Here is a 27,445-nt window from a genome sequence, read left to right as displayed (position 1 = left end):
ATAATCTTTTACTACTAGTGAATGTCTCAATTTTTTATAATATCTTTCACCACAATATCAAAGTTTTTCAAAGAAATACTACTAGACACAGAATTTTAAAGAAATTTTAGAATATTAAAAGTGAATTATTTGACATCTTCAAATTTTTGAATAGAAAGTTTGTTTAACATCTGATCTGTAGTCAAATAATGGTTTAGAATATCAATGTATCACTGCATATTTTATTGATAATGATTTAAAATTAAATAAAAGAATTATTTCATACACGAGTCATTCGCTTATCGTAGAAATAAGAAATGTATTATATGAGTGGTCTTACAAAATAAAATATTTACCATTAGTTTAGATGATGCAACATAGTACAATCAGATTATAACCCATTTAAAATTAACTTTACAATTACATGTTAGTGGTGATTTATTTTATATTCATTGTTGTGCCCATATTTTAAACTTAATTGTTAAAGAAGCTATGCATGTATATAAGACTTTTGTACTGGTAATAAAAAATTTGGTTGTTACTATTATGTCTTCTGCTAATCGAATTTCGAAATACAGAAAAATTTATCAACGAGAAGGTATGTCATTAAAAAATTATTTTTAAATATAGGCAACATGTGGAATTCAACATATAACATGTTAAAAACAGTTTATAAACAAAGAAAAGAATACAACATCAATAGGAGAAGTATTAACTCCCACAGAACTTATTTAGCACCAAGTAACCTCATATAAAGATTTTCTAAAAGTTTTTAATACTGCAACAAAATTATTTTGTTATATATATATATATATATATTCATATTTCACCATTTGTTTTACATATGTTAGCAGAAATAATGAAAGTTTTCGTAAAATATATAGGTAATGAATATTATATAAGCATTATTATTGCAATAAAAGAAAATTTTGATAAATATTTTGATCCACTAACTCATCTTTTAGGTTTAACCATATTAATTGATCCTAAATGTAAAGAAATTGATTTACAAGAATTTTTAGAGAGTATTTTCGTTGATCAAAAATAATTTACCCTTATTATGTAAACATCCAAAACATTATTTGAAAACTATGGGGAAACTACATATGCAAATACACTTGTACACACTACACTAGCAACCTCATTTTGAGGCAGATTAAGTATTTTTTTCAGTAAAAAAAATTGAAGAATATCTCAACATACAAGAGTAAGTAGTTCTGAACTACAACGTTGTTTAAAAAGTCTAGCAGTGGATGATTTTCAAAATTTTGACATTTTGGATTAGTGGAAACAAAATGAAACTATGTAACATGTACTTTCACAGATAGCCCGTGATATGCTAACCGTTTATATTTCTACAGTTGCTTCGAAAATAACTTTTAGTATAGGTGGGCGAGTGCTAAGCGATTACCGCAGCAGGCTTTTGCCCAAATGGTTGAGGCGCTGATAATATCTAGAAATCATATGCATGTATTTACGAGAAGACAAAATTATAGGGAAAATGAGAGAATTCAAAGCGATATGGATGACATATCCTTGGACAACGCGAGTGAATTGTCTGTTTCCTCCGATGATTAATCAACAATTTGTTTTTCACTATTTTATTTCGTTATTTTTTTTATTAGATTATTGTGGTGGAGTATAATGCAAATGATTGGTAAGCTAGTAGATGCCAACCTAGTTGGGATATACTTGACCTATAGTGATGCAATTGCTTTACCATTGTCAATAATTTACATTTATTTTATTTAATGATATAAATTTTTATAATATTTTATTTCATTTTGAAATAAAAATTATTCATTCAATAAATATTATCTATTTAATTTAATAATTGTAATATTGAAAGTTTCATTCTGATATATATAAAATTATTCATTTTAAAATAAGAGAATTACATAATTTTATACTTTTTTCGTCGTAAGTTCATAACCAAAAAAATATAAGTCATACATAATTAATTTTAAATACCACCACACATGAAACAAACCAAACATCTCATTAATTTTAACTAAAATATTTTAGTACAATTTTCTTTGGGCAAATTATGCTAATGGTCCTTATAGTTTGGGTCTTATGTCACTTTGGTCCCTAACTTTTCAATTGTAACACATTTAATCCTAAATTTGAATCTTGTTCCAAATGAGGACAATTGAAGATATTATTGCTCAGTTTCAAAGACAAAATCGTCAATTTAATAAATATAAACTAATTTGACTCAAATAAATGTCAAAAAATATTTTTGAATTTTAAAAATTTATTTCTATCCACTAAAGATAAAATTATATAAAATTTATAAATCTTTTAGACATTTATTTATTTATTTATTTTTATGAAATTAATTTTTATTATGTGTTTGGATGATGATCATATAATGGGTTGTTGTTTTTATTTTCATTAAATTAGTTTATATTTTTCCATTTTCATAAGGGATCCGAGCGGCTTTTTTTACGTGTTGGTTGTCGGCTACCTAACACACAACCCTCCTCCTTAACTCGGGCTTGGGACCAGCGGAGTTGTTAACAAGGCTTTAGGACCCGATGATGTCCCTATTGAAGCTTGGAAGTGTTTGGGTAAAAAGGGAGTTGGTTGGTTGACTAGGTTATTTAGCAAAATTTTGTTGACTAGGAACATGCCAGATGAGTGGAGGAAGAGTATTTTAGTGCCAATCTATAAGAATAAAGGTGATGTCCAGAATTGTAACAACTATAGATGAATCAAGATAATGTGTCATATAATGAAAGTATGGGAGAGGGTGATGGAATGCCGATTGCGAGATATAACAGAGGTGTCAGAGAATCAATTTGGGTTTATGCCTGGTAGGTCAACAATGGAAGCGATCTATCTTTTAACGAGAGTAATAGAAAAGTATAAAGAAAAGAAAAGAGACATTTATATGGTGTTTATCGACCTTGAGAAAGCATATGACAGAGTGCCCCGGGATATAATATGGTGGGTGTTAGAGAAGAAAGGGGTGACAAAAGATTATATTGACGTGATTAGGGACATGTATAAAGGGGTGGTGACCACTATTAGATCGCCAGCTGGAGAGACAAATGAATTTCCTATCACTGTAGGGTTACACCAAGGATCTACCTTAAGTCCTTATCTTTTTGCTTTAGTTATGGACGAGTTGACGATAAATATTCAAGATGACGTGCCATGGTGCATGCTTTTTGCAGACGATATTGTGCTAGTGGATGAGACTAGAGAAGGAGTTAACACAAAGTTAGAGATTTGGAGAAAAGCTCTTGAATCTAAAAGATTCCGGATATGCAGAATTAAGACAGAATACATGGAGTGTAAATTTAGTAACAGTAACAATGAAAGCAGAGGAGAAGTGAAGATTGAGAACCAAAAATTGCCCAAGAGTGAACATTTTCATTATTTAGGGTCGATTATCACAACAGCGGAAGAGATTGATGCAGATGTGGCCCATAGGATTAAGGCGGGATGTTGTAAGTAGAGAAGTGCATCTGGGGTATTGTGCGATAAACGAATAGCCACTAGACTAAAAAGTAAGTTTTATAGAACGGCTATTAGACCAGCTATGTTGTATGGGACGGAGTGTTGGGCAACCAAGAAACAACATGTAGATAAGATGAGTGTGGTTGAGATGAGGATGCTAAAGTGAATGTGTGGTAAGACTAGACAAGACAAGATTAGAAATGAGTGTATTCGGGAATGGGTAGGAGTAGCACCGATAGAAAATAAGTTGAGAGAGAATCGTTTAAGATGGTTTGGTCATATTCAACGGAGACCAACAGAGGTAGTAGTGAAGAAATGCGATGCTGTAACGGTAGATGGAAGTATTAGGGGACGGGGTAGGCCTAGATTAACGTTGACTAGCATTTTAAATATATATATGAATCTACTTAATTTGACTAATGAAATGGCCTTTGATAGGGCCGCATGGAGAAGAAGGATTCATATAGATGACCCTATTTGATGGGACTTAAGGCTTAGTTTGGTTTAATTAGTTTATATTTTTTCAAAAGTCAAATATGGAAACAACTTTGATATCATTATTAAACCAATCTATTAAATCAAAAAATCCAAAACTAAAAATATTTCATATATTAAATATATCGATTACACATTAAAAGCCTAACAACCACCCATTACATCATCCAAACATATAATACAAATTAATTTGGTAAAAAAAAAATAATTAATGTCTAAAAGATTTATTAACTTTACATAATTTTATCTTTGGTGAGTAGAAATAATTTTTAAAAATTCAAAAATATTTTTTTTGAAATTTAGTTTAGTTAAATTAGTTTATATTTTATCAAATTGACGACTTTGCCCTTGAAATTGAACAATAATATTTTCAATTGTCCTTATTTGAAATAAGATTCAAAATTTAAAGTCAAATGTGTCACAATTGAAAAATCAATAACTAAAGTAACACGAGCCCCAAACTATAGGGACTATTAGTGTAATTGGCCATTTTTCTTTTGTTTTTTATTCCTCATAAATAATCTATATATATATATACATATATAATATATATATTTATCGTCTATTTGTTTCGAGAAAAAAAAAGCCCACCAAGCCCGATCCTAGGCCTTAATTTGAGTGGGCCTAGAACCCACTTTCTAGTCTATCTCGACTAGCTTATACCGAATTGGTGCTTTGCGGATTAATTAATCGGTCGTCCATAGTTTGAGTACCATTTCGAAAGTCCCTGCCCAAACGCCCCACGAATCACTTGTAGTAGGGCTGTCAATGGATCGGATTTAATCTGAATCCGACCCGAATTCGATCCGATAATTCGAATCCATTTACAAAAATCCAATCCGATAATCCGATAATCCGAATCCGTTTAATCCGTTTATTAAATGGGTTGAATATGCAAAAATCCGACCTGACCCGATAATCCGATCCGATTATTCTCAATTTGAATGAAAAAAACACAAAATGAAAAAAAAAAATCATATTATATAAAATTGTAGCTCAAAAAGTAAATAAATGGATCGGATTGGATTGGATATCCGAAATCATCGGATTCGGATATCTATAATCGGATATAGACTAAACGGATTCGGGTTTGTCTTAATTGGATCAGATTCGGATTCTGACAGATCCAATCCGAATCCGATCCATTTATAGGCCTAACTTGTAGGTTTCGAGCCCTCAAGCTATCGTGGTTCTCGTTACAGGTCGGTACGATCTCACCGGACATTCATAGCAATTTCTTCGACTTCCATTCTTAACAAAATCCACCATTGTCCTTCAATTTCACCAGACATCTATTTTAACAAAATCAACCATAGTCATTTTCATTGAAGTTCTTTTCAATTCATCGAACATCCATTATTGACCAAATCAATTCTTACGACTCAATGTAATGTGAACATTCATATAAAAATCATAAATATTCAATTTCTAAAATCAATGGTCCTTTGCGTAATATGTTCGTATTTTAAATGTATAAATTAAATAAAAATGACGAATTACACTAACAGTTTCTATAGTTTGGGTTTCGTATCACTTTGATCCTTAACTTTTTAATTGTGACGTATTTGACCATGAATTTTGAATCTTGTTCCAAATAAAGACAATTAAAGATTCCATTACTTAATTTCAAGAGCAAAATCATTAATTTGATAAAATATAAACTAATTTGATAAAAATAAATGTCAAAAAAATAGTTTTGAATTTTTAAATATTATTTCTACCTACCAAAGATAAAATTATGTAAAATTAATAAATCTTTTAGACATTTATTTATTTATTTATTTTACCAAATTAATTTTTATTACGTGTTTAGATGATGATAATGTAATAGATGATTGTTAGGATTTTAATGTGTAATTGATATATTTAATATATGAAATGTTTTTAGTTTTGAATTTTTTGATTTAATGAATTGGTTTAATAATGATATCAAAGTTGTCATCATATTTGACTTTTGAAAAAATAGAAACTAATTTAATGAAAATAAAAATAATCACCTATTACATGATCATCATTCAAGCATATAATAAAAATTAATTTGGTAAAATAAAAAAATAAATAAATGTTTAAAAGATTTATCAATTTTACATAATTTTATCTTTAGTGACTATAAATAATTTTTAAAAATTCAAAAATATTTGTTGACATTTATTTTTGTCAAATTAGTTTATATTTTATCAAATTGACGAATTTGCCCATGAAATTAAGCAATGGTATATTCAATTGTCCTTATTTGGAACAAGATTCAAAATTTAAAATCAAATGTGTCACAATTGAAAAGTCAGGGATCAAAGTGACATAAACCCAAAACTATAAAGACCGTTAGTATAATTCGCCCAATAAACTACAAGTAAATACTTTAGAAAATAATTATGAAAAATTAAAATCTAAATTTGATGCTTACAACGCTTTGAAAATTACAAAACTTTATTGAGGCTTGTGGTGGACACAATCTCCTTAAAGTGGATTTTGCCCTTGCTCCGGTGCTTCAAGTTTTACCTGCATTTACTTCCCAGATGCAACGACTATATCTTAAATTTGTAGCACTACAAATTCACAGAAGTGTTCGTGACCATTTAAAGGGGTCATAGCTCTTGGGTCATATCCTTTCATATGAAAAATCACCATGAAATGTTGCACGTTTCCATTCTAATTGAGAACAGTCATGACTCTTGAGTCATATCCTTTCATATGAAAAGATACCATTAGGTCACACTCTTTCATATGAAGAGTCATCATAAAAGGTTGTACATTTTCATACAAATTGAATTAATTCTCGTTCACTTTTAAAAATTTTCAACAATTAACAATGTCAACATTTAAATTAGAATAAATATTGAATATATTATTCAATAGCAATATGAATATTCATATCATAGCATAATACTAACTTCATCACCATATGTATATTCATAATAGTGAATGTCCATATCAACACAAAATAATCATATCATAGCAAAATGTTCTTATGAATATAATGTAATAATCTGAATGTTCATATCACAGTAGAATGTAAATTCATTGTTGATATTTCAAAATATAAAAAAATGTTCACACCTCTGATTTTCAAAATGTATCATAGGATGGAGAAAATACTTATATCGGATGCTAGAGTTTTGATGTGAGAGAGGACATTGGTGTTGGTAGTAGAGTAGACAACGAAAATAGACGGAACAATGATTGTGTTAAGAGTCCGGATTCTCGGCCACCCTTCCCGGCAGCCGTTCCAGCAGCCCCCCAAAACGACGTCGTTTTGGGGGTTTTTTTGATTTTTTTTTTTTTTTCTTTCTTCTTCCTCGTTGGAAGACAGAACCAGAGGGAGGGGAGGGGAGGGAGAGAGAGAGGGGGAGGGGAGGGGAAGGAGAGAGAGAGGAAGGGAGAAGAAGAGGGAGCACCGGACTGGAGGGGGCCATAATCACCGGGGGAGGAGGATGAGGAGGCGGAGGCGGGCCGGACGCGGAGACGACGGCAGATCGGGCGACGATCGGACAGTTGGCGAGCTCGACGGCGAGCTCGACGACCTGCGACGGCAAATCCGGACCCCAAAATCCGGCGAGCTCCCCTCCCCTCCCCTCCCCTCCGGCGAGCTCCCCTCCCCTCCCCTCTGCTCTCGTTTTGGTTCTGCAAAAAAAAAAAAAAAGAAAGAAAAAACCCCCAAAACGACGTCGTTTTGGGGGGGCTGCTGGGAAGGGCCGCCCAGAAGGGCGGCCGAGGATCCAAATTCTTGTGTTAATGGTTGACGGAACTAAAGTTGTCAGTCACATAACCAGTAATTTTAAAATTGCTAGTGACATAGCCAGTTATTTTAAAGAAATCTATAATATCCCCTATATATGGTATATATTATATGCTAAACGAAAAAAAAATTCCTACAAAGGCAAACATACCCATGAAAATCTTAAATATGGAAACTGAAATTTGATAGATTAAATATTGGAATAAGTAAAAGGGATTTACCACTCAATTTTTCTAAAAATTAAGAGTATGTTTGGTTGGGATTTGTAGAGTGATTTTAGAAAAAAAATTCTAAAAAATTTGTTTGGTTTGTAAATTTTTTAAAATAATTTCGAAAATCACTTTCTCTCTCTTACCTATTAATCAATCACTTTTTCTCTCTCCTCTCTCATTTTCAATTATTTTTTCTCTCACACACATCTACTCAATTATAACAAAATATCAAATCATTCCAAACTCCCAAACTCCAAAACTACTTTCAAAATACACAACCGAACAAACTAAAAAAATTTATAAACTTTCTTCCCAAAATAATTTTTAAAAACTACTCTTCAAAAACCAAACCAAACATACCCTAAATCTTCACATATTGGAAAGTATTTTTGATTATATGCCCTCGTTTATAATTTATCCTAAAAGTTATGGAAGATTTTGTAATTTGTTTTTAATATGTAAAATCAAAATATTTGGCTATGTTTGGTGGAGCTCTGGAACGTTGATTTGAATATGATTTTTGTTTACGATTTTTAAAAATTAATTCCACATTCACTCTTGAAAACGCGGTCGAATGCGGGAAAATTTAGGCTAACCGGTCGCGGTCGAATGCGGGAAAATTTGGGCTAACCGGTCGTCCTATCGGACGTCCCACCGATCGTTCGACAGGTTGATCAGCCAGTTGACCAAAATAGTATAAATTTTTTTTTTTTTTACAATTGACACATATTAATTTTTATATATTCAATAAAAAATATTTTTCAAATTTTTTAAAAATTTTTATGAGCTGTAATAAAATTTTAAGTTGTATGTTTGGTTATAAGTTGTAAGTTTTGTATCAAATATTGTATGTTACATCTAAAATTTCTCACTCAATTCAAAACTCATTCACCAAATAAATTTTTCATATTTAAATCATAATTTCAAAACTCACAAACTTAAAATATAATTTTATTCTCAAATCATATTTACAACACTCCACCAAAACAAACCTTTGTTTTTAAATATTTTGACTTTAACGGCAGAGAAGTGGGCAGAGAAGTGGGACAAAACCAAAAAAACCCTAACAGGTTCCCTCATTTTCCACCGCAGCTTCAACTGTGAAGAGTGAAGAAGCTCCATTTCATATTCGGAGCTCTCTTCGGCGAAAGCACACCATATGGAGACCAGGTACTTCTCTTTCCCCTAAATTTTCTCTTTGACTTCCCCACTTTGTTTAAATTTTCTTGAAAAGACAAAGAAAATTCAATCATGTATTAGAAATCGCTCAGATCTTTTACTTACTAGTAAGATCAAGCCTTTCACCAATTTGGTCATCTAATTTGATTCAAAATTTGAGTAAAAAACTTGATTTGATATGAACTATTCAAATCTTTTTATCAAATTTTCATCAAAATATTTTTAATTTATTTTTCTTAACCCTAATTTTCATTTTCATCAAATTTGATGTAAAAAAATCACCTCCAATGCTTCATCTTTATGAATTTTGATCAAATTCAAATTTAATGAGTTCTCAATTTGATGAAAGAAAAGGTGAAGGATTGGAGATCTTCTAATAGAAGATCTAATTTTAATATAGTTTCAATCATTGATATGCATGTTCCATAATGGGATAGATCCATGAAATCGATTTGCGTAAAGTCAAGTCCTTGTCACAGCCTAGGGGTGTTCACGGGTTGGTTTGAGTTGGGTCTGCCCTCAATATGTCAACCGAACTGAATGCATTTAGTTTGAAAATTGATCACCTGTTATCGACTGATATGGTATTCTAAATCGATCCCATCAAACCATTCAGTTTGACGGTTGGTTTGGTCGGAGTTGCAAACACGACTCTCACATACGAACAATCACAAACTGAGAGTAAAAAACATGAAAGAAAGAGTGATTTGAACGTGCAATTCAAACAAAATAGTGAACAAATTCAAACAAGAAAGAGTTGTGAAAAACATTTTTCAGATAGAGGGAGAGAGAGTGGGGGGGGGGGGCGCTAGACCTGCTTTCGTTTAGTGAGTGAGAACAAAGAGGTGAAGGGGTTTCAAGAGTTTTCATAGAGAGAGAGAGAGAGAGAGAGAGAGAGTTTGCATTGGGAAGAGAGAGAGAGAGAGTCATAATGATGAAGAGAAAGCATAGAATCTTCTAAGGTTTTGTACTGGACAAACCCACGTCTAAGTTTTCTTTTAGTTATAAGGTGATAACGATGCTGTGAAAGCTGAAACGGCCAATAAAATGAAGCCACGTGTACAGTTAGTTGGTTTAGTTTAAGTGGTTCAATTTTTTCTGGAGCCATTGTTGACCGATCATATAAATTTCAGCCATTTTAAAACTGTATCTGACAAATTTTTGTAATGAAGCCGACTGTTCTGCTTGGTTTGGTTTGATTGGGCCAGTCTGTTTGATTATGTGGACAATCATCTCTCTTTGAGCTACTAATTTTTTTATTACCTATTTTTTTCTATCTCTCTATTCTGATTTCAACTTTATCACTTCTCTATTCCTTTCCAAATCTCTCTCTCTCTCTCTCTCTCTCTCTCTCTCTCATGCGTGCACACATGTATTTATAAACTATTGTAGTACATGCCATTAAACTTTATTTACTATTTGTTTGTTCATATTTTCCTGATCTAATCTATTCCCTCTCTATAAATACTTCTAATCTCTTTACACGTCTATCTGACTCAAGCCATTGTTCAATTCCTTAATTCTCTCACCATGTATCACATCTCTCTCTCCTATTTAGTTTCTTGATTTCTTTCCTGTTTCTTCTCACCAATCCACTAAAGAGTCCACCACTTTCACTTCTCCCACATTTCTCTTTTCATAGTTGATTTGTTTACTTTCTCGTTTCTCTTTCATGTGACACAACACCAATGCTGATATATTTATATATATGATCGTATTCTCTCACAAGAACTACCCTATATTTCTATGGCATGCTCTATAATATTCTTTTACATTAATTCACACATTAATAAGATCATTGAGCCACAACTTTAATTCAACATAACCATTATAATTTCTTCTTAATTGAGATTTTACTCTACCACATCAATACCCAAATTTTATTCAATAAGGATACATTACCATTAATTCACCATAATTGCTCAACAAATTACACTTGGCGGTGGGGTATCACAAGAGTGAGGAAATCAAGAGAAACAATGACCTTCCGTTTGGTTGCTGAGAAATCTATTGAAATTTCAATTAACATAATTGACACAATGCGAAAAATTAAAGTTTATGCAATTGGAACTATAGGATCAAATTGACACAACAAGCAACCTATATGGACCACATGTTTAATTTTCCCTATAAGAAAATAAGAAAGGCCTTGAAGAAAAATTATACGAGAAGTGCTTGAAGGGAAAAATTAATTTTGCAAAGAGAAAAAAATAGAGAACACATAGAAGAAAGAGTGTCATTTCTATATTCTGAGTTCTTGTGTGATTGATAGAAAAATAAGAAGGAAGGGTCTTCAAATTATTTATTTATTTATTATTTTTTTAAGGAATCTTAAATGATTTAGGGCGGGCAGAATTATGACTTCTCAGGGTTAAACAAAGAGCACTTTGCAAATATATAGGTACTATTGCAATTATTAAAAAATTAAGGTCGTGTACATCCCCCTTCTGGTCCCTTTCGTGCATTCACCACTGCCTACTAGAATGAAATTTTGACACACTTTATCTATTCAGGCATTGCAGATTCATGGCTTTAAGATTGAACCATCAACCAAGTTCAAAGAAGAAAGCAAATGGGAATGGGGAAGATAGGATCAGCACATTACCAGACCCACTTCTTGTCCACATTCTCTCTTTCCTTCCAACCAAATATGCTGTTGGAACCAGCGTTCTATCATCAAGATGGAAACACATATGGGCTTCCGTCCCCAATCTAGATTTCAATGAGTGGGAAATCTTTTCTCCGTTTGCTCTCCGGAAGCATCATTTCAGTTTCATGAATTTCATTAACAGAGTATTCTTCTTTCATGATTTGACAAATATTCAACGATTCAGTATAAATTGTGATCCAGATATTGATAAATCTCGTTTGAATATGTTTATAAGGGCTGCTATAATGCGTGGTGTCCGTGAAATTGATATCAACGTTTGTGAATCCGTGAATCTTAAGTTGCCAAGTAACCTCTTTACTTGCAATACCCTTGTAGTCTTGAAGCTTGGACCTCGACTTCAGGTTGATGTTCCTGCCTCAATTTCTTTCCCTTGTCTCAGGATCTTTCATGTATCGCTTATTTGTCCGAGTAATGACTTGACCCAGAAGCTCTTTTCTTCCTGTCCTGTGCTCGAAGAATTATCCATTACTGCGGAAATGGGTCGTGGAAAAACAGTATATAACATTTCTTCATCAGCTCTGAAGATTTTATACTTATCTTTATCTAGAAAAAAATCTGGAAACTCTGACATTGTGGTTATGGTTGATGCACCAATTCTTGAATGCCTTTGCGTCGAAGATTATTGCTTTGTTCACTATTGTCTGAACAACCTATCCTCAGTAGTTAAAGCATGTGTTAGTGTTGATGCCTTCTATCCACATGCCACACCACATGTGAACCAGATATTTGTGCTTTTGAAAGCAATCACTAATGTGAAGCATCTACATATACAGTCTAGAACTATGGAAGTAAGTTTACTCTTCCTTTTGATCATTTACTTTAACAAGAAGTGAAGTTGTAGATTGTCATATGTTATTTATCATTTTCTGAACTTTATCAAGAATCATTTCAGATTTATACAGTGGACTAATTTTATCATCTCTGATGAAGGCTCTCGGCTTTGCTAATGATGAAGATTGGCCTGTGTTTCCTAATTTGACCTGTTTGGAAATAGATGTTTGCAATGACTTTGGTTGCAAGAGTCTGTCCGACTTACTCATGCATGTGCCTAATTTGGGCACTATGGTATTGGTGAAGGTTAGTTAATGAAAAACAATTCCTAGTCTATGATTTGCCAATTCTTACCTTTTCTTTTTCAGTTTCTAGGGACTATTTCATGATACTCTTGAAACTTTGCAGCAATTCAACTGGTTGGAACCACAAGGGGTGCCAAGCTGTTTGAGGTCTTCCCTTAAAGAAATTAATATATATGGCATTGATGGGTTGCAAGATGATCTTGATATGGTAAAGTATTTCTTGGGAAATGCGGAAGTCTTGGAAAAAATGACAATTGAGCAGGGAGATTTAAACATAGATGAAGAGAATGAGTTTCTTAAGAAACTTGCCATGTTTCCAAGGTGTTCAAAATATTGTCAAGTCAAACTTATTTGAGAATTCATTCATCAAGGTTTCTGGTGCCATTCTTCTGGAGGCATGTGTACTTATTTTGTAGGAAGTGATTGAGTTGGTTGACTGACATTTGACCCACGGAGATAGTTGTTAGTTTCTGGTTCCAAAACCTATGCTTTGAATTCTATTTTAGTAGTCAGACTGCATATCTGATCTATGTACGTTTGCACACATATTATCAGTCTTTGACTGTTTTATATACTTCTTTTGAAGTTGTTACTGTGTAAAAAAATGGTAACATGTGACTTTGTTTAATTGTTACCTTTTACATGGCTATCCTTGCATCTATATATGTTTATATATTTTCCTTTTCTAGGTTTTAGATCTTCTGTTGATTACATGGAAAGATTGAATCTCAAATGGATACAATTTTTTATGACAAATGACCATATTTGTAACTGTAAGATTATGTAACAGCTTTACCGCAAAAGGATGGATCTGCTGTGGGTGTTAGCAAAAAGATGGATGTGATGACCCCGTCACGTATAATATTTTATATTTAGTTAATTAAGGAGATTTGAGATTTTAGTTAGTCATTATCCTAATTTAATTTGAGAATTATGAGAATTGTAGAATATGATTCGTATATGATTTTATTAAAGATTTATTTTGAAATTAGAAATTAAGTGGCCAAATGGCTTAAGGAAGTGAAATTAAGAAATTAAATCAATTTAATTTTAATTATAGACCCATTTGAGAGTTTAATATATTCGATTCAGTTTAGTAAAATTGATTTTCGATTAATTAGGTCCGAATTTGAATCAATTTAATAGTAGAGCCTTATAAGAGCTTAATTAAAAATTTAAAAATTTGATTTAGATTCGTAAAATTAGATACAATCAAATTAAGTCTTAATTACATTAAATTAAAATTAGGCAAATTATTTTTTATCAGAGATAATCGATTATTAGACCAGCTATGTTGTATGGGACGGAGTGTTGGGCAATCAAGAAACAACATGTAGATAAGATGAGTGTGGCTGAGATGAGGATGCTAAGGTGGATGTGTGGTAAGACCAGACAAGACAGGATTAGGAATGAGTGTATTTGGGAACGGGTAGGAGTAGCACCGATAAAAGATAAGTTGACAGAGAATCGTTTGAGATGGTTTGGTCATATTCAACGGAGACCAATAGAGACAGTAGTGAAGAGATGCGATACTGTAACGGTAGATGGAAGTGTTAGGGGACAGGGTAGGCCTAGATTAACGTTGACTAGCGTTTTAAATAGAGATATGAATCTACTTAATTTGACTAATGAAATGGCCTTTGATAGGGCCGCGTGGAGAAGAAGAATTCATGTAACCGATCCCATTTGATGGGACTTAAGGCTTGATTTGGTTTGATTTGGTTTAGTTTTGTATTTTTTTTCAGAGATAATCCTAACAAATGAAATTCAAGCATGATTAATTAGTTGATGGAAGGGCAGATTTGTGTTTGGTAAGTTTTATCACTTCATGAATAAACCTTATAAAGACAAGTGTCCCACTACCTTGTAATAAAATAAAATAAAATGATAATAAGAGCGAGAGTTCATGATGTATTTTGTTGGAGGAGTTGTGGGAATTGCTTCAAACACTTTGAGACCCAACGAAAGGGAGAGAAAAACTGAGAGAGAGATAGAGAGTTCAATCTACTTGACTGCTGGAGAAGAAAAAGGGTGCTGGACATTCAACAAAGAGTCCAAATTTTGAAGGCAGAACAAGAGAAAAGAAAGAAAAATTAACCAAATATGCTGGAAATAAAGTTTAAGATATGAGATCATGCTTGATTTCTTGTAATATTTATATTACCCTTGAAATTAAAGATAAGTTTGGAATCAACATCATGTAATTGGAAGAAATTAACAAATTGATAAAGAAATTGATCTAGGTTTTGGTTATTTGGTTATGGAAGTTAAATTGAGAATCAATTATGTTAAGTTTGATTTTTGTAGTCTTGCATGAATTTGAGTTCTATTTCTGCATGCATAAACAAATTTTGTAAGTTTTAATACTCTAATTGTACATGCATCATGGATTTTGAAGAATTTGAACTAATTCAATCTCATTTTTTTGAAGAGAAAAAGGAAAAGCTTTGAAAATTAGGAATTTGTTTGATTTTGATCTTTAATCCATGCATATAAATTAATTTAAAAGTTTTATTCAATTTAAACACATTTTAGAACATCTATGATTATAAATTAAGTTTTTGGTTAAAAATTGAGTCAAGCTGAATTTCTAAGAAATTGATTTGTGTAATTCATAGTTAAGTTGATTTTTGTTATTAATAATAAAATTGGGTTCTATTTTTACGAATATCATGAAATTTTCAAGAGTTTGGAAAGTTTAATTTATATTTTAAAATTTGTGAGTTTGATATAAAGAAAATAAATTAAATCTAAATTTGGACAATTGGAGCAGGATTTTGAATAAATGGCTTCGAATTGGAAGTATTTTCATTGCTACAATGTTTTTCCAAGTTTTTGTACCAAAAACACAAGTTTTGAGGCTTTAAATATCAACCTTGAAGCTCGAACACAATTGTGGAAATTCCAGAATTGGTATTGTCCGCTCGAGCGTGAAAATCGAGCTTCCAGGAGTTTTGCAAATTTTACAGTCCGCTCGAGCGACCAAAGCGGCGCTCGAGCGAGAACCCTATTTTCAGCAATTTTTGATTAATTCTTTTAGATGTATAATTGCATCCTTATGACATTCTAAGTATTCTTAGGCACCAATTGGACTCACATAGTCATGGGATGAGCTAGAAATACATAAAGAGAGTTGAATTAAAATGACATGAATATTGAATGGTATTTCTATTGTGTTTTTGTTTTATGATTCGTTTAGGTGGACGTCCGAGGCCTTATATCGACTTAACCCACTGTGAGTAATAACCTTATAAAGATATGTTCAAATTATCTTTACTTGCGAAAATGTTATTACTATCAAAATGAATATGTGATTGTTTGAATGAATTCTTAAAATGATTTGATAATTGATAGTATGATTTATTGAAATGTTATGTCATTTAATGAATGAAGTTCTGTTTTGAAACTGTATTGTGGCATCCATTGAATGTAGGCCCTTGCCTGGGGGTAATAGTACCATGGCTAGACCCTTGCCTGGGGGTAACAATACCATGACTTTTGGATTGTTTGACATACGGTTCGTTATTACTGAAATGTTATTACTTCATGGATGTACCACATAAATTGACATTGAAAGATCTTGATGATGAAGTTAATGAAATAATGAAATGCTATCGCATAATGGTTTTTATTATTGTAAGGGATTTGATATGGAAAATGTTTTGTTATAAATTTGATATAATATGGCAATGCCTTATTTTGAAAATGATTTAAGAATCGTTTCGAAATTGTAAAACAGTTTTTGTATTACCGTTGAATTTCATTCATTTAGCTTCTTTATTTTGTTATTACTCGCTGGGTTTTAACTCACTATTTATATATATATATATGTAGGTGAGCAAACTGAGCAACAAAGATAGAGAAAGTCTCGGAGTCTACCCGTGTCAACCTTTTGAAGAGCTTCCGGAATGGAGCAAGTTAGGCTCGAGTAGAGCCAAGAAAATCAGCCCTTAGCTTTGTCAGAGCTTTGAATTTTGCTGAGTTTTAAATGTATGTGTGTGAGTTATATAAGATTTGTATATAAATTATTATTGTGCTTAAATGTTTTAATTATTTTAGTCATTGCGTATGCACAAGCTCAATGGACATTGTTATTTTTGTTTTGCTTCCGCTTTAGGCCCCAATATAATTTAAATATTTTGAAATTTTGTCTTTGAGGCCGAAAGTAATCTCGGATTACTGGCCGGTTACGATATTAAACTTATAGGGCGGGTTTGGATCATGATAATGGATCTGCTGTAAGATTTGTGTAACAGCTTTACTGTAAAAGGATGGATCTGCTGTGGTGGGACAGTTTTTAAGATAATTCCAAAGACTATAGTAGTTTGTACCCTAAAAATTATAAAGGCTTGCAGCCCCAAATAAATTGTGTAACTAAATTAAAAAATATTTTTCAAGATGAGTTCTATAAAATATTTATCTCTTCTGTCTGTTATATGTGTTGTTTGTTATTACGTTTATATATTTTTTTGAGTTACTTCTATTGTTGGATTTGTTCTTATTTGTTATCATCCTTGTTTTTTGTTTGTATGTGATTTATGCTTTTGTGTGTACGCGCATATATATTTCATTTTCATTTGCTTATACCCTTGTTTTGTATTCATTCTTATTTGTTCATTGTATGGTATCAAAAATATTATCTGAAAATGGGAATATTGTTTATGTTTGACATGACATTCTTAAAAATGTGTTAATAAAATTTGATATTGTTCATTGAAACAAATTATCTTTTATATATAGATTGATTAGCATTGTGTTAATTTTTCTTGTTCTAGCTACGCAATAGAATGTATATTTTCAACCATGAAATTTGTTAAGATGAAGCTGCATAACAGGATGTAAGATGATTTTCTGATTAGTTACTTAATAGCATTATATATGAAATATATTACTTGAGGGTTTTGATGTTAAGCCTGGAATAGAATGATGTTTTTTATATTATTATAAAGTGTTGACTAGAGCACACTGTTTTTATATGGTGAACTTTTAGTAGTTGAAGTCTAGTTATAGTTATTGTTTTTTTAAGTTAGTGCAGACGAAAAATTATGTTGGATTATATTTTTTGAATTAAACTATGTTGACAAATGTACGGGAGCCAAATGTCTGACGTTATCCGTACTCTTCGTGCCCAAGCTACGCTTCCCTTCGATTGACTTGAGAACACAATGATGGCGAGCTACCCGGCGATGTACTGTCGGAAAACCCCTCCAACGGTCAAGTTAGCATACTCAGGGAGAGGGAGAAAAGAGAGGGGACAAAGTGGTAAGTGAGCTCCGATTAGAAGATGTTACAGACTTGAGTATGGAGGTGTAGTGTTGTTTACGTAGTTTTTGCGCGTGCTTTTGCGCCCATTCCCTTATTGACGCATGGACCTGCTCTCCTCTCACATTCCCTCACATGTCAGCGCTAATACAACTAAACGCCACCTAACGAAACTGCCAAACGGTATCGACGCGTACGAACAGCAGAATCTCCTTCCTGCAGTCATGCCGCACTGCGTAGTATTCCCCACCGAGCTATTCTTAGTGCAGCGCCACGCCATCGACTTATGACCGTACTACTTGTCTGGTTTCTTTGATGGTTCCTCATCGTGGGCTCAACCAAGCTTCCTCAGTCATGACCGAGCTACTACTCAGTCGATCTGATCTTCCGAGGACTAAACCTGTCTAACTCAACAGAATGCACATCTCCACCGGGTTAGTGGTCTATAGTTATTCCAACTTCACCAGACTGACCCTTTGGTCCGGCGCGCACCCAATGTCCGACCGAGCAAGGACACTTTGGCCCAACTTAGCTCGGCCCAACATAGCTCGACCCAATGTTAGGTTATGAATCTCCTTCTCAATTGTCCCTTAATTTTGTTCGCCCTAACGGGAACGGGATTACATTCAGAGGCCGAGCTTATTCCCTTGCTCAGTCATCGCCACCTAGCTGCACGCTTAGCCATCTGTGCTACCAGACTAGTTCACCACCTTCAACCAGGCTAGTTAGTACGCTCGGTCAAATAGCTCACCTAGTTGACGTTTTGGGTTTCCAACCTGTCTTCTCAAGATTGCAACAGTCCTATCATAGACACATGGCGTTCATTGATTGGCCTCGTGTCGCTCATCCTGCTGTCACGCGTCGTCTCTTTAGTTTCAAATTTTGCCGTCTCTTCTCCTCTAATACATATATCACTTGCCCCTTCTTATTTCTTCCTCCACTGTTCATCTTCTTCTCAGACAACCCAGCAACATAGAGCATCCAGCTTTCGATTTCCATTCATTGTACTCAGATGAGAGTCGATTCTGTTCCATCGCTATCGTAGGGGCTCCATCCCACAGATTGGAGCTACGATCCGTGCCCTAACCTGTAAGTTTCCAACCCCTTCCTATTTCATCATGAATTTCTCGTGTTCTTAAACTATAACTCCCATAGATGAGTCTAGAGCGTGATAACAGTAGGCTTCATAGCTTCAAATGAAGTTAGGCTAGGATTTTTGTCCCATTTTCTTTTTTTATGACATAAAATGTCTCTACCCTACGACCTCGACACTGTTCACCATCTTCTGTGATGAGCATGTGTGAATCTGAGATCGACCGGGCTACAAAACTTCATTTGATCCAAAATCATGATTTAACTGAGCAAGTTCCCTGTTTGTAGAACCTAGGGGAAGAACCGAGCTAATAAACGCGTTGGGCCGCTCGACTGGGCTAATATCTGATCCGTTTGAGCGATTGAGCTGTTGAGTTTACCCATCGAGACCAGGGTGCTATTGCGCCCAAAGTGACCAAGCTAAAGTTGAGCTCGTTTGTATGCCCGCGCTATCACCAACACAAGGGCTCTCAAAGACCGAGCAGCGACCGTGCAAAACTTTGCAAACTTAATACTGTCGTGCTGAATAAGCCAGCCTCCAATGGAGTGCTACTGCTTCCTTGTTAATACGCCGGGCGCGCTGGCCGTGTTCCGAGAAGAGTACGGCATTTCGCCCGATGTGCATCTAGAGCTCGGCGAGGAGGATATAAACCCATGGGGTAGGCTGGAGTCCTGCCCCTTCATCGTGCTAAGCATAGTTGAAGGAGGGTTGCTGTCACGACCTAACCCCAGAGGCTTAGGGCTGGAATCGCAACTTACTAATTTATTTGAAACAATTTAAATGGCGCAGGCGGAGACAAATAAAAATAATTAAACAGAAAATTTACTTTATTTGACTATTTTAATAAGAGAAAATACATTTATAGGGCTTTTATTTATTTATGTTTTTCTTATGCATCAATCGGCCTTCAGTAAAAGCAAATAAAAATAAAAATAAAATGAAGAAAAGGAAAAAAAAAAACAACAATAATGGATCAGCATCAATTCTTGTTCAGGTTCCATTACATGAGGTTACGGGTCTTCCTTACATCTCATCACCTGAAAGGGTAACGGCTATAAGTATACAGGAGAGTGAGAAATATTATGCCAAGAGTATGGGGAACACAAAATCACCATGGATAATTAGTTAAGCTAAAACATTTACATTAATTTGAATAGACAAATTATTCAAAGTGACAGAAACTGAAATACGAAAATTATGTAAATAAATAACAATAACCACGGTACAGAACAGAACAGAGGTCACAGAAGTGACAGTCAAAATAGAGGTCAATGGATCCATGACAAATAGAGGACTACAAAGTGACCAAACAGAGGCCAATGGTTATTTAAGTCCCCCAAGACGTGAGACTCCCGTGGTGGTACTTATAAAACATAATTGTTTATAAGGTCATAGTCAAATACTTTCTAAAATTTAAATAAACATATCTATGGGTTTCATTTTAAATAAATAGAGTTCAGAAATTAATCCACGTAATTGAAATATTAATATAATTTATAAAATATAATTGTATAAAATAAATTATGATAAATCAAACATACGTAAAATATATTATGGTGACTCAAGATATAATGTAACTCACCTAAAGATTGAGTCTTACTATTTCTTTCATATTTTTCCTATCTTTTCGAGACTCTCTCATATACAGTACCTTTGCTGATTTTCCTTCGTTTTAGTATCTTCAAATTTGTTGCTTTGGCTTGCTTATATACATAAGGCCTGTATCTTCACCATAATGACTAGATCAAAATTATGTATATTTTGTATAGGTGGCATAATCCTCCAAGGCCAACTTTCATCCTAATAAATTCACACAGATTTGTTATCTTGTTTAGATAACTATCCTATTATTATTATTATTATTATTATTATTATTATTATTATTACTTTTATATTTATTCGTTTCTATTTATTTATTTAACTTTTGGTATCATTTTACTTTGAACCATTTCTTCTAATAATTATATATGTTATTTATTTTTAATATATTGTCACATACAACCATAATTATATATATATATATATATATATATGTAGCTATAAATATTTATGTGGTATTTCATTAAACTTTCAGGGCATCACATTTCTCTCATCCTAAATATAATTTTGTCTCCAAACTTGACGTACCTTAATTTTCGAAGAGGTGTGGGTATTTGGCTTGCATTTGACTTTCCGTTTCCCACGTAGCTTCTTCGATACGATGATTTCACCATAAGACTTTACCAACGGTATGGTCTTGTTTCAAAGAACTTGATCACGACGATCAAGAATCTGCACTGGTTGCTCTTCATAAGAGAGATCCTCTTGAACTTCTAGGTTCTCATAATCAACAACATGTTCTGGATCTCGAAGATACCGTCGAAGCATTGAAACGTGAAACACATTGTGGACATTGGATAATTCGGGTGGTAATGCAAGGCAATAGGCTACAAGACCAATCCTTTCCAGTATCTCGAATGGCCCGATGTAACGTGGGTTTAACTTTCCTCGCTTTCCAAATCGGATAACTCCTCTTGTTGGTGAGATCTTAAGGAACACATGATCTCCTATTTGAAATTCCAAGTCCCGTCTCCGTGTATCTGCATAGCTTTTCTAGCGGTTCTGAGCAGTGCGAATTCGCTGTTAGATGAGTTGAATTTTCTCACTTGTGACTTGCACGATCTCGGGGCCTAGTAGTTTCCTGTCCCCAACTTTCGTCTAACACAGAGGTGATCGACATCTCCTTCCATACAGAGCTTCGTACGGTGCCATTCCAATGCTTGCTTGGTAGCTATTATTATAGGCGAATTACACTAAAGGTAGGTGCTCATCTCAGTTACCTTTGAGGTCCAACACGCATACACATAACATGTCTTCCAACGTCTAGATTGTTCTTTCTGATTGCCCATCAGTTTGTGGGTGATAAGCCGTGCTAAACTTCAGTGTAGCTCCCAAAGCTTCTTGCAATTTGTTCCAGAAGTGAGACACGAAGCGGGGGTCTCGGTCAGACACGATTGAAACTAGGGTGCCATGCAAACAAATAATTTCCTTGATGTATAAGGTGGCAAACTTATTAAAGGAGTACATGATTTTAATTGGCAAAAAATGCGCCGACTTCGTCAATCGGTCTACTATAACCCATATTGCATTATTCTTCGAAAATGACTGTGGTAACCTGACCACGAAGTCCATAGTAATGTGCTCTCATTTTCATTCAGGAATAGGAAGTGGTTGCAGCAGTCCTGCAGGTCTCTGATGTTCTACTTTAACACACTGACAATGCAAACATTTAGAGACATGGCTTGCTATGTCTCTTTTCATTCCTGTCCACCAGTAGTGTTCCTTCAGATCCTGGTACATCTTTGTGTTGCCAGGTTAGACTGCAAATCTCGAGCTATGAGCTTGTACTCTTTTGCTTCTCGTACTTTTTCTTCAAAAGTTTATCTTCACATTGGCGCGCTTTAATTTTTTCAATCAATGTAGGTTCCACGGTTATGTTAGCAAGCAGTCCATTGATCTTGCAGGAAACGAGAGTACATGCCAAACTTCTGGTCATCTTTCGGCTCAATGCCTCTGCCACCATATTAGCTTTGCCTGGATGGTGATGGATCTCTACATCATAGTTTTTCATAAATTCTAGTCATCGTCGTTGCCTCATATTCAATTCCTTCTATGTAAATAGAGATTTGAGATTCTTGTGATCAGTGTAAACCTCGCAGGTTGTACCATAGAGATAATGACGCCAGATCTTGAGGGCGAAGATCACCGTAGCCAATTCTAGATGATGAGTTGGGTAGTTCTTCTCGTGAGTCTTTAGTTGTCGCGAAGCGTAAGCAATGACTTTTCCGTTTTGCATAAGAAAGCAACCCAAACCATTGTATGAGGCATCACTATAAATTAAGAACCCATCAGCTCCTGTAGGGAGTGCTAGTATAGAAGCTGACACAAGTCGACTTTTTAATTCTTGGAAGCAACGCTCTTGTTTGTCAATCCATTCAAAGAGTGTGTTCTTCTGAGTTAGCTGGGTCAAAAGTGATGTTATTTTCGAGAAATCTTGCACGAAATGTTCATAATAACTAGCTAGACCCAAGAAACTTCAAATTTCTGACACATTAGTAGGTCGTGACCAGTCCACGATTGCTGCAACTTTTGGGGGGTCAACCGAGATGCCGTCATTGTTAATGACGCGACCGAGAAAGTGTACACTAGTGATCTAGAATTCGTATTTCTTCAACTTGGCATAAAGCTTGTGATCACGTAGTGTTTGGAGAATCGTTCGTAAGTACTGCTTATGGGCCTCTGGTGACTTGGAGTATATGAGAATGTCATCAATAAAGACGATGACGAACTCATCAAGATAGGGTTTGAACACTCGGTTCATGAGGTCCATGAAAGCTGCTGGAGCATTTGTGACGCCAAATGGCATAATGAGAAACTCGTAGTGCCCATAACGGGTTCTAAATGCAGTCTTTTCGATACTTTTTGTTTTGACTTTTAGTTGATGGTAGCTAGTACGCAAGTCAATTTTTTAGAATACTTGGGAGCCTTGTAGTTGATCGAACAAGTCATCGATTCGTGGCAGGGGTATCAATTCTTGATAGTGTCTTTGTTCAGCTCCCGGTAATCAACACATAACCTCATCGTGCCATCTTTTTTCTTTACGAACAATACTGGGGCTCCCCAAGGTGAGGTACTATGTCAAATGAAGCCTTTGTCCAGTAGTTCCTAGAGTTGAGTCTTCAGTTCTTTCAATTCTGTCATCGACATGCGATAAAGTGCTTTTGATATTAGTTGTGTGCCAGGTTGGGTTTCAATGCTGAATTCAATTTCCCGATCAACCGGGATACCAGGTAAATCTTTAGGAAAGACATCCGGGAATTCTCGAACCATAGGGATTACATCAACGATGGGGGCCTCTTTTTGTGTATCGATCACATAACAGATATAACTACAATAACCCTTTCTTAGAAGTCGTTGGGCTGTCATGGAGGATATAATACAAGGAGGGTTGGAAACTCCAGTCCCATTAAAGACAAGTTTGAGTTGGTTTGGTAACCTGAGGGAGACCTTTTTGGCTTTACAATCAATAGAGGCGTGGTTGGCAACCAACCAATCTATCCCTAAGATCACATCAAAGTTCCCAATGCGGACGGGAATCAAGTCTACGTATAAGGTTTTGCCTTTTAAGGATATAGTACATGATCTGTACACCTCAGTACTATAGGTAGACTTACTAGAAGGAAAAGACACAGACAATATATATCCTAAGGGTTCGGGTGTTGATGCCAACTTAGCAACAAAGCGTGGTGCAACGAAAGAATGAGTTAACCTAAAGTCAATTAGGACATGAGCTAAATGACCATAGATAGAAAGTATACCTAACACAAAGTTTTCGGTAACTTCTGGTTTTCCAAGTACCAAGGCAAAAGTCCTTCTTTGGCGTTTTTGGTCATTCTTTTCTCCTCCAGGTCTTGCGGGTTTTCTAACTGGGCCAGAGGGGTTGGCTGTAAGATTGGTCAGCTTTGGACAATCCCTTAGCAAGTGGCCAACTTGACCGCATTTAAAGCATGCTCCCGTGTCTCGATAGCATTGTCCCCAATGAGCCTTCCCACAAGTATGACAAGTTAGAATAGTGCTACCTCGGGGGTTGGTAGGACCTTGATTGCTTGAACTGGATATGTCTGCATTTACCTTTTTGGGAGACGCAACGCCAGGTCTTATGTTGTCTCTTTCCCATAATCACTTCTTTTGGCTTGGTTCCCTAGAATGCGAGGCTTTAATCCCCTTTTCTGCAATGTATGCTCGGTCTACCACTTCCATATAGGTTGGCAGTTTCAAAACCTTAAGCCTATCTTTGATTTCAGTATCCAATCCTGCTTCGAATTTTCTTGCTTTTTTGAGTTTCGATGGGGATGACATATGTCGCAAACTGAGCGAGTTGTGTAAACTTGCTCTCGTATTTGGCCACCGTGATAGTTCCTTGCTTTAGATGTATAAATTCCTACTCCTTCTGTTCCCACAACAAATCTAGGAAGTATTTTGCATAGAATACTTCCAAGAATCTTGCCCAAGTCACAATTTCTTATTTATCTAGAGTGAGAAACCATTATTCCTATGCATTATCTTTAAAGGTGAAAGTAACGAAAGTAACCTTCTGTCTTTCAGTACAGGGTAGGGCGCGAAAAATCTTTTCCTTGTCTTTAACCTAAGTGTCTGCTACCATTGGATTTGGGTCGCTGATGAATGTGGTGGCTTTCAGATCCTGGAACTGTTTTATGATAACCGGCTCTTCTCGCTATTCCGGCATCCCATTGTTGATGTTAGTCTGCAAGGCTTGCAAAAAGCTAGTAACCGCTCTTTCTATGATTCTTTTCATCGATTCAGTACCACTAACTGATGACTCACTTCCGTTACCATGATTGGCCATTCTACAAAGTAATAAACGAGGCATTATATCCATAACGCAACATATATATAAGCATATATAGTGTAATACATATAAAATACCAACTTTACTATTTTTACAATTAATATTACATCATTGTTCAAAAGTCAAAATATGTTAGTGTCTCATCCTTGTAGTACAAAAAAAAAAAAAAAACAACAACAACAAAAAAAAAAAAAAGGGATTAGAACACATCATGGTTAGCGTACAAAAAAAAGGTTTTCTTCTACCAAATCTAGAGTGGTGGGTCAAACGGGTCAAACAACCACGGGAAGTAGTGTTGCATAAAAAGCTCAAATTCCCATCCTAATTGGACCACACCAAAACACATCCATGTTGACTGGACTGTGAAAATGGGAACAGACTGTATGTATCCCAAAAATGCTTGATCAACAATACAGTCGGGTGTCTCAATATATGATAGGTCATTATTAAAATCAACATTTTGAATATTAATAATTTCCAACGGGTTAGGGACAGTGGTCAAAATGTAGTCCTCAGGGTACACATTTTTCCTTCTTGCCACAAAATTTGGAGGCAAAGGGCCTATAATGTAGTGCGGGCTTTCATATCCCGGGGCAATGCCTAGGACACGAGTGGGTTCGAGAAAGCGTCCGCGCGTATAGGCATGGCTCTACCACCAAAGTAAGTATGGGACATCAGTAGGATCAGTCTGTATATAGATTGGCCGACCCATCAATTGGGTAAGGCCTGGATGTAGTCTCTTAATTATATCCTCCGAGTCTCCCCATCCTTCAGGTGAGGCAGGGGCGGGGTGCTCTGCTAAAATATCTTCCAAGTTAATGGCCCCAAGCTCCTCCCAAAATGCCTCATCAAGGCTAATCTTGGTTATTCTTACATCACCAGAATAAACATGAGATTTTACATAAAAGGACTAACGTCGTAGGTTATGTAGTTCTAGGTGTATATGCATACATATATATATATATATATATATTTTTTTTTTTTGTTAAAACCGTTGCTCTGATACCACTTTTGTTACGACCCAACCCCTGGGGCTTAGGGCTAGAATTGCAACTTACTAATTTATTTGTAGTAAGGCGCAGGTGAAGGCAAATAAAAATAATTGAACGGAAAATTTACTTCATTCTACTATTTTAATAAGAGAAAATATATTTATAGGGCTTTTACTTATTTATGTTTTTATTATGTATCGACCGGCCCTCAGTTAAAGCAAATAAAAATAAAAGGAAGAAAAGGAAAAAAAAAACAATAATGGATCAACATCAATTCTTGTTCAGGTTCTATTACATGAGGTTACGAGTCTTCCTTACATCTCATCTCCTGAAAAGGTAACAGCTATAAGCACACAACAGATTGAGAAATATTATGCCAAGAGTATGGGGAACACAAAATCACCATGGATAGTTAGTTAAGCTAAAATATTTACATAACTTAATTTGAATAGACAAATTATTCAAAGTGGCAGAAACTGAAATACGAAAATTATGTAAATAAATAACCATAATCACGGTACAGAACAGAACAGAACAGAGGTCAATGAATCCATGACAAATAGAGGACCACAAAGTGGCCAAACAAAGGCCAATGGTTATTTAAACCCCGTTTGGGAACCCTCACATTTAGTTAAAAAGTCAAAAAGTTACTAAAAAAGTCAAAAAGCCAACAATCCATACCAAAAAGTCAAAGATTCTCTTTTCTCTCTACTTTTTGCACATCTTTTCGTAAAAAGTCAAAAAGTTATCCCAAACATATTAGTTTTTTTTAGCTCATATTTTAGCCAAATAGCCAAAAAGTTACTAAGTTAGCCTGTTCCCAAACGAGGCCTTAAGTCCTCCAAGGCATGGGACTCCTGTGGTGGTACTTAC

At 34.7% G+C, this 27,445-nt stretch overlaps 1 protein-coding gene across 1 annotated transcript; it reads left to right on the top strand.

Annotated features, from left to right (window-relative positions):
* Window positions 1–8,922: 8,922 nt before the first annotated feature.
* Window positions 8,923–13,572, top strand: LOC114306693 (putative F-box/FBD/LRR-repeat protein At5g22670). Its single transcript, XM_028251983.2, has 4 exons — window positions 8,923–9,060; window positions 11,583–12,528; window positions 12,671–12,817; window positions 12,920–13,572. Exons 1-4 carry the CDS (start codon window positions 9,050–9,052, stop codon window positions 13,169–13,171), a joined length of 1,356 nt encoding a protein of 451 aa, XP_028107784.2. The 5' UTR covers window positions 8,923–9,049; the 3' UTR covers window positions 13,172–13,572.
* The last annotated feature ends 13,873 nt before the right edge of the window (window positions 13,573–27,445 follow it).

The sequence above is a fragment of the Camellia sinensis genome, chromosome 13, assembly GCF_055761805.1.
Source record: "Camellia sinensis isolate YWXY chromosome 13, ASM5576180v1, whole genome shotgun sequence".
NCBI classification, from domain to species: domain Eukaryota; kingdom Viridiplantae; phylum Streptophyta; class Magnoliopsida; order Ericales; family Theaceae; genus Camellia; species Camellia sinensis.
Note: the sequence above shows the minus strand (reverse complement) of the source record. Positions and strands in the feature narration are given on the sequence as shown.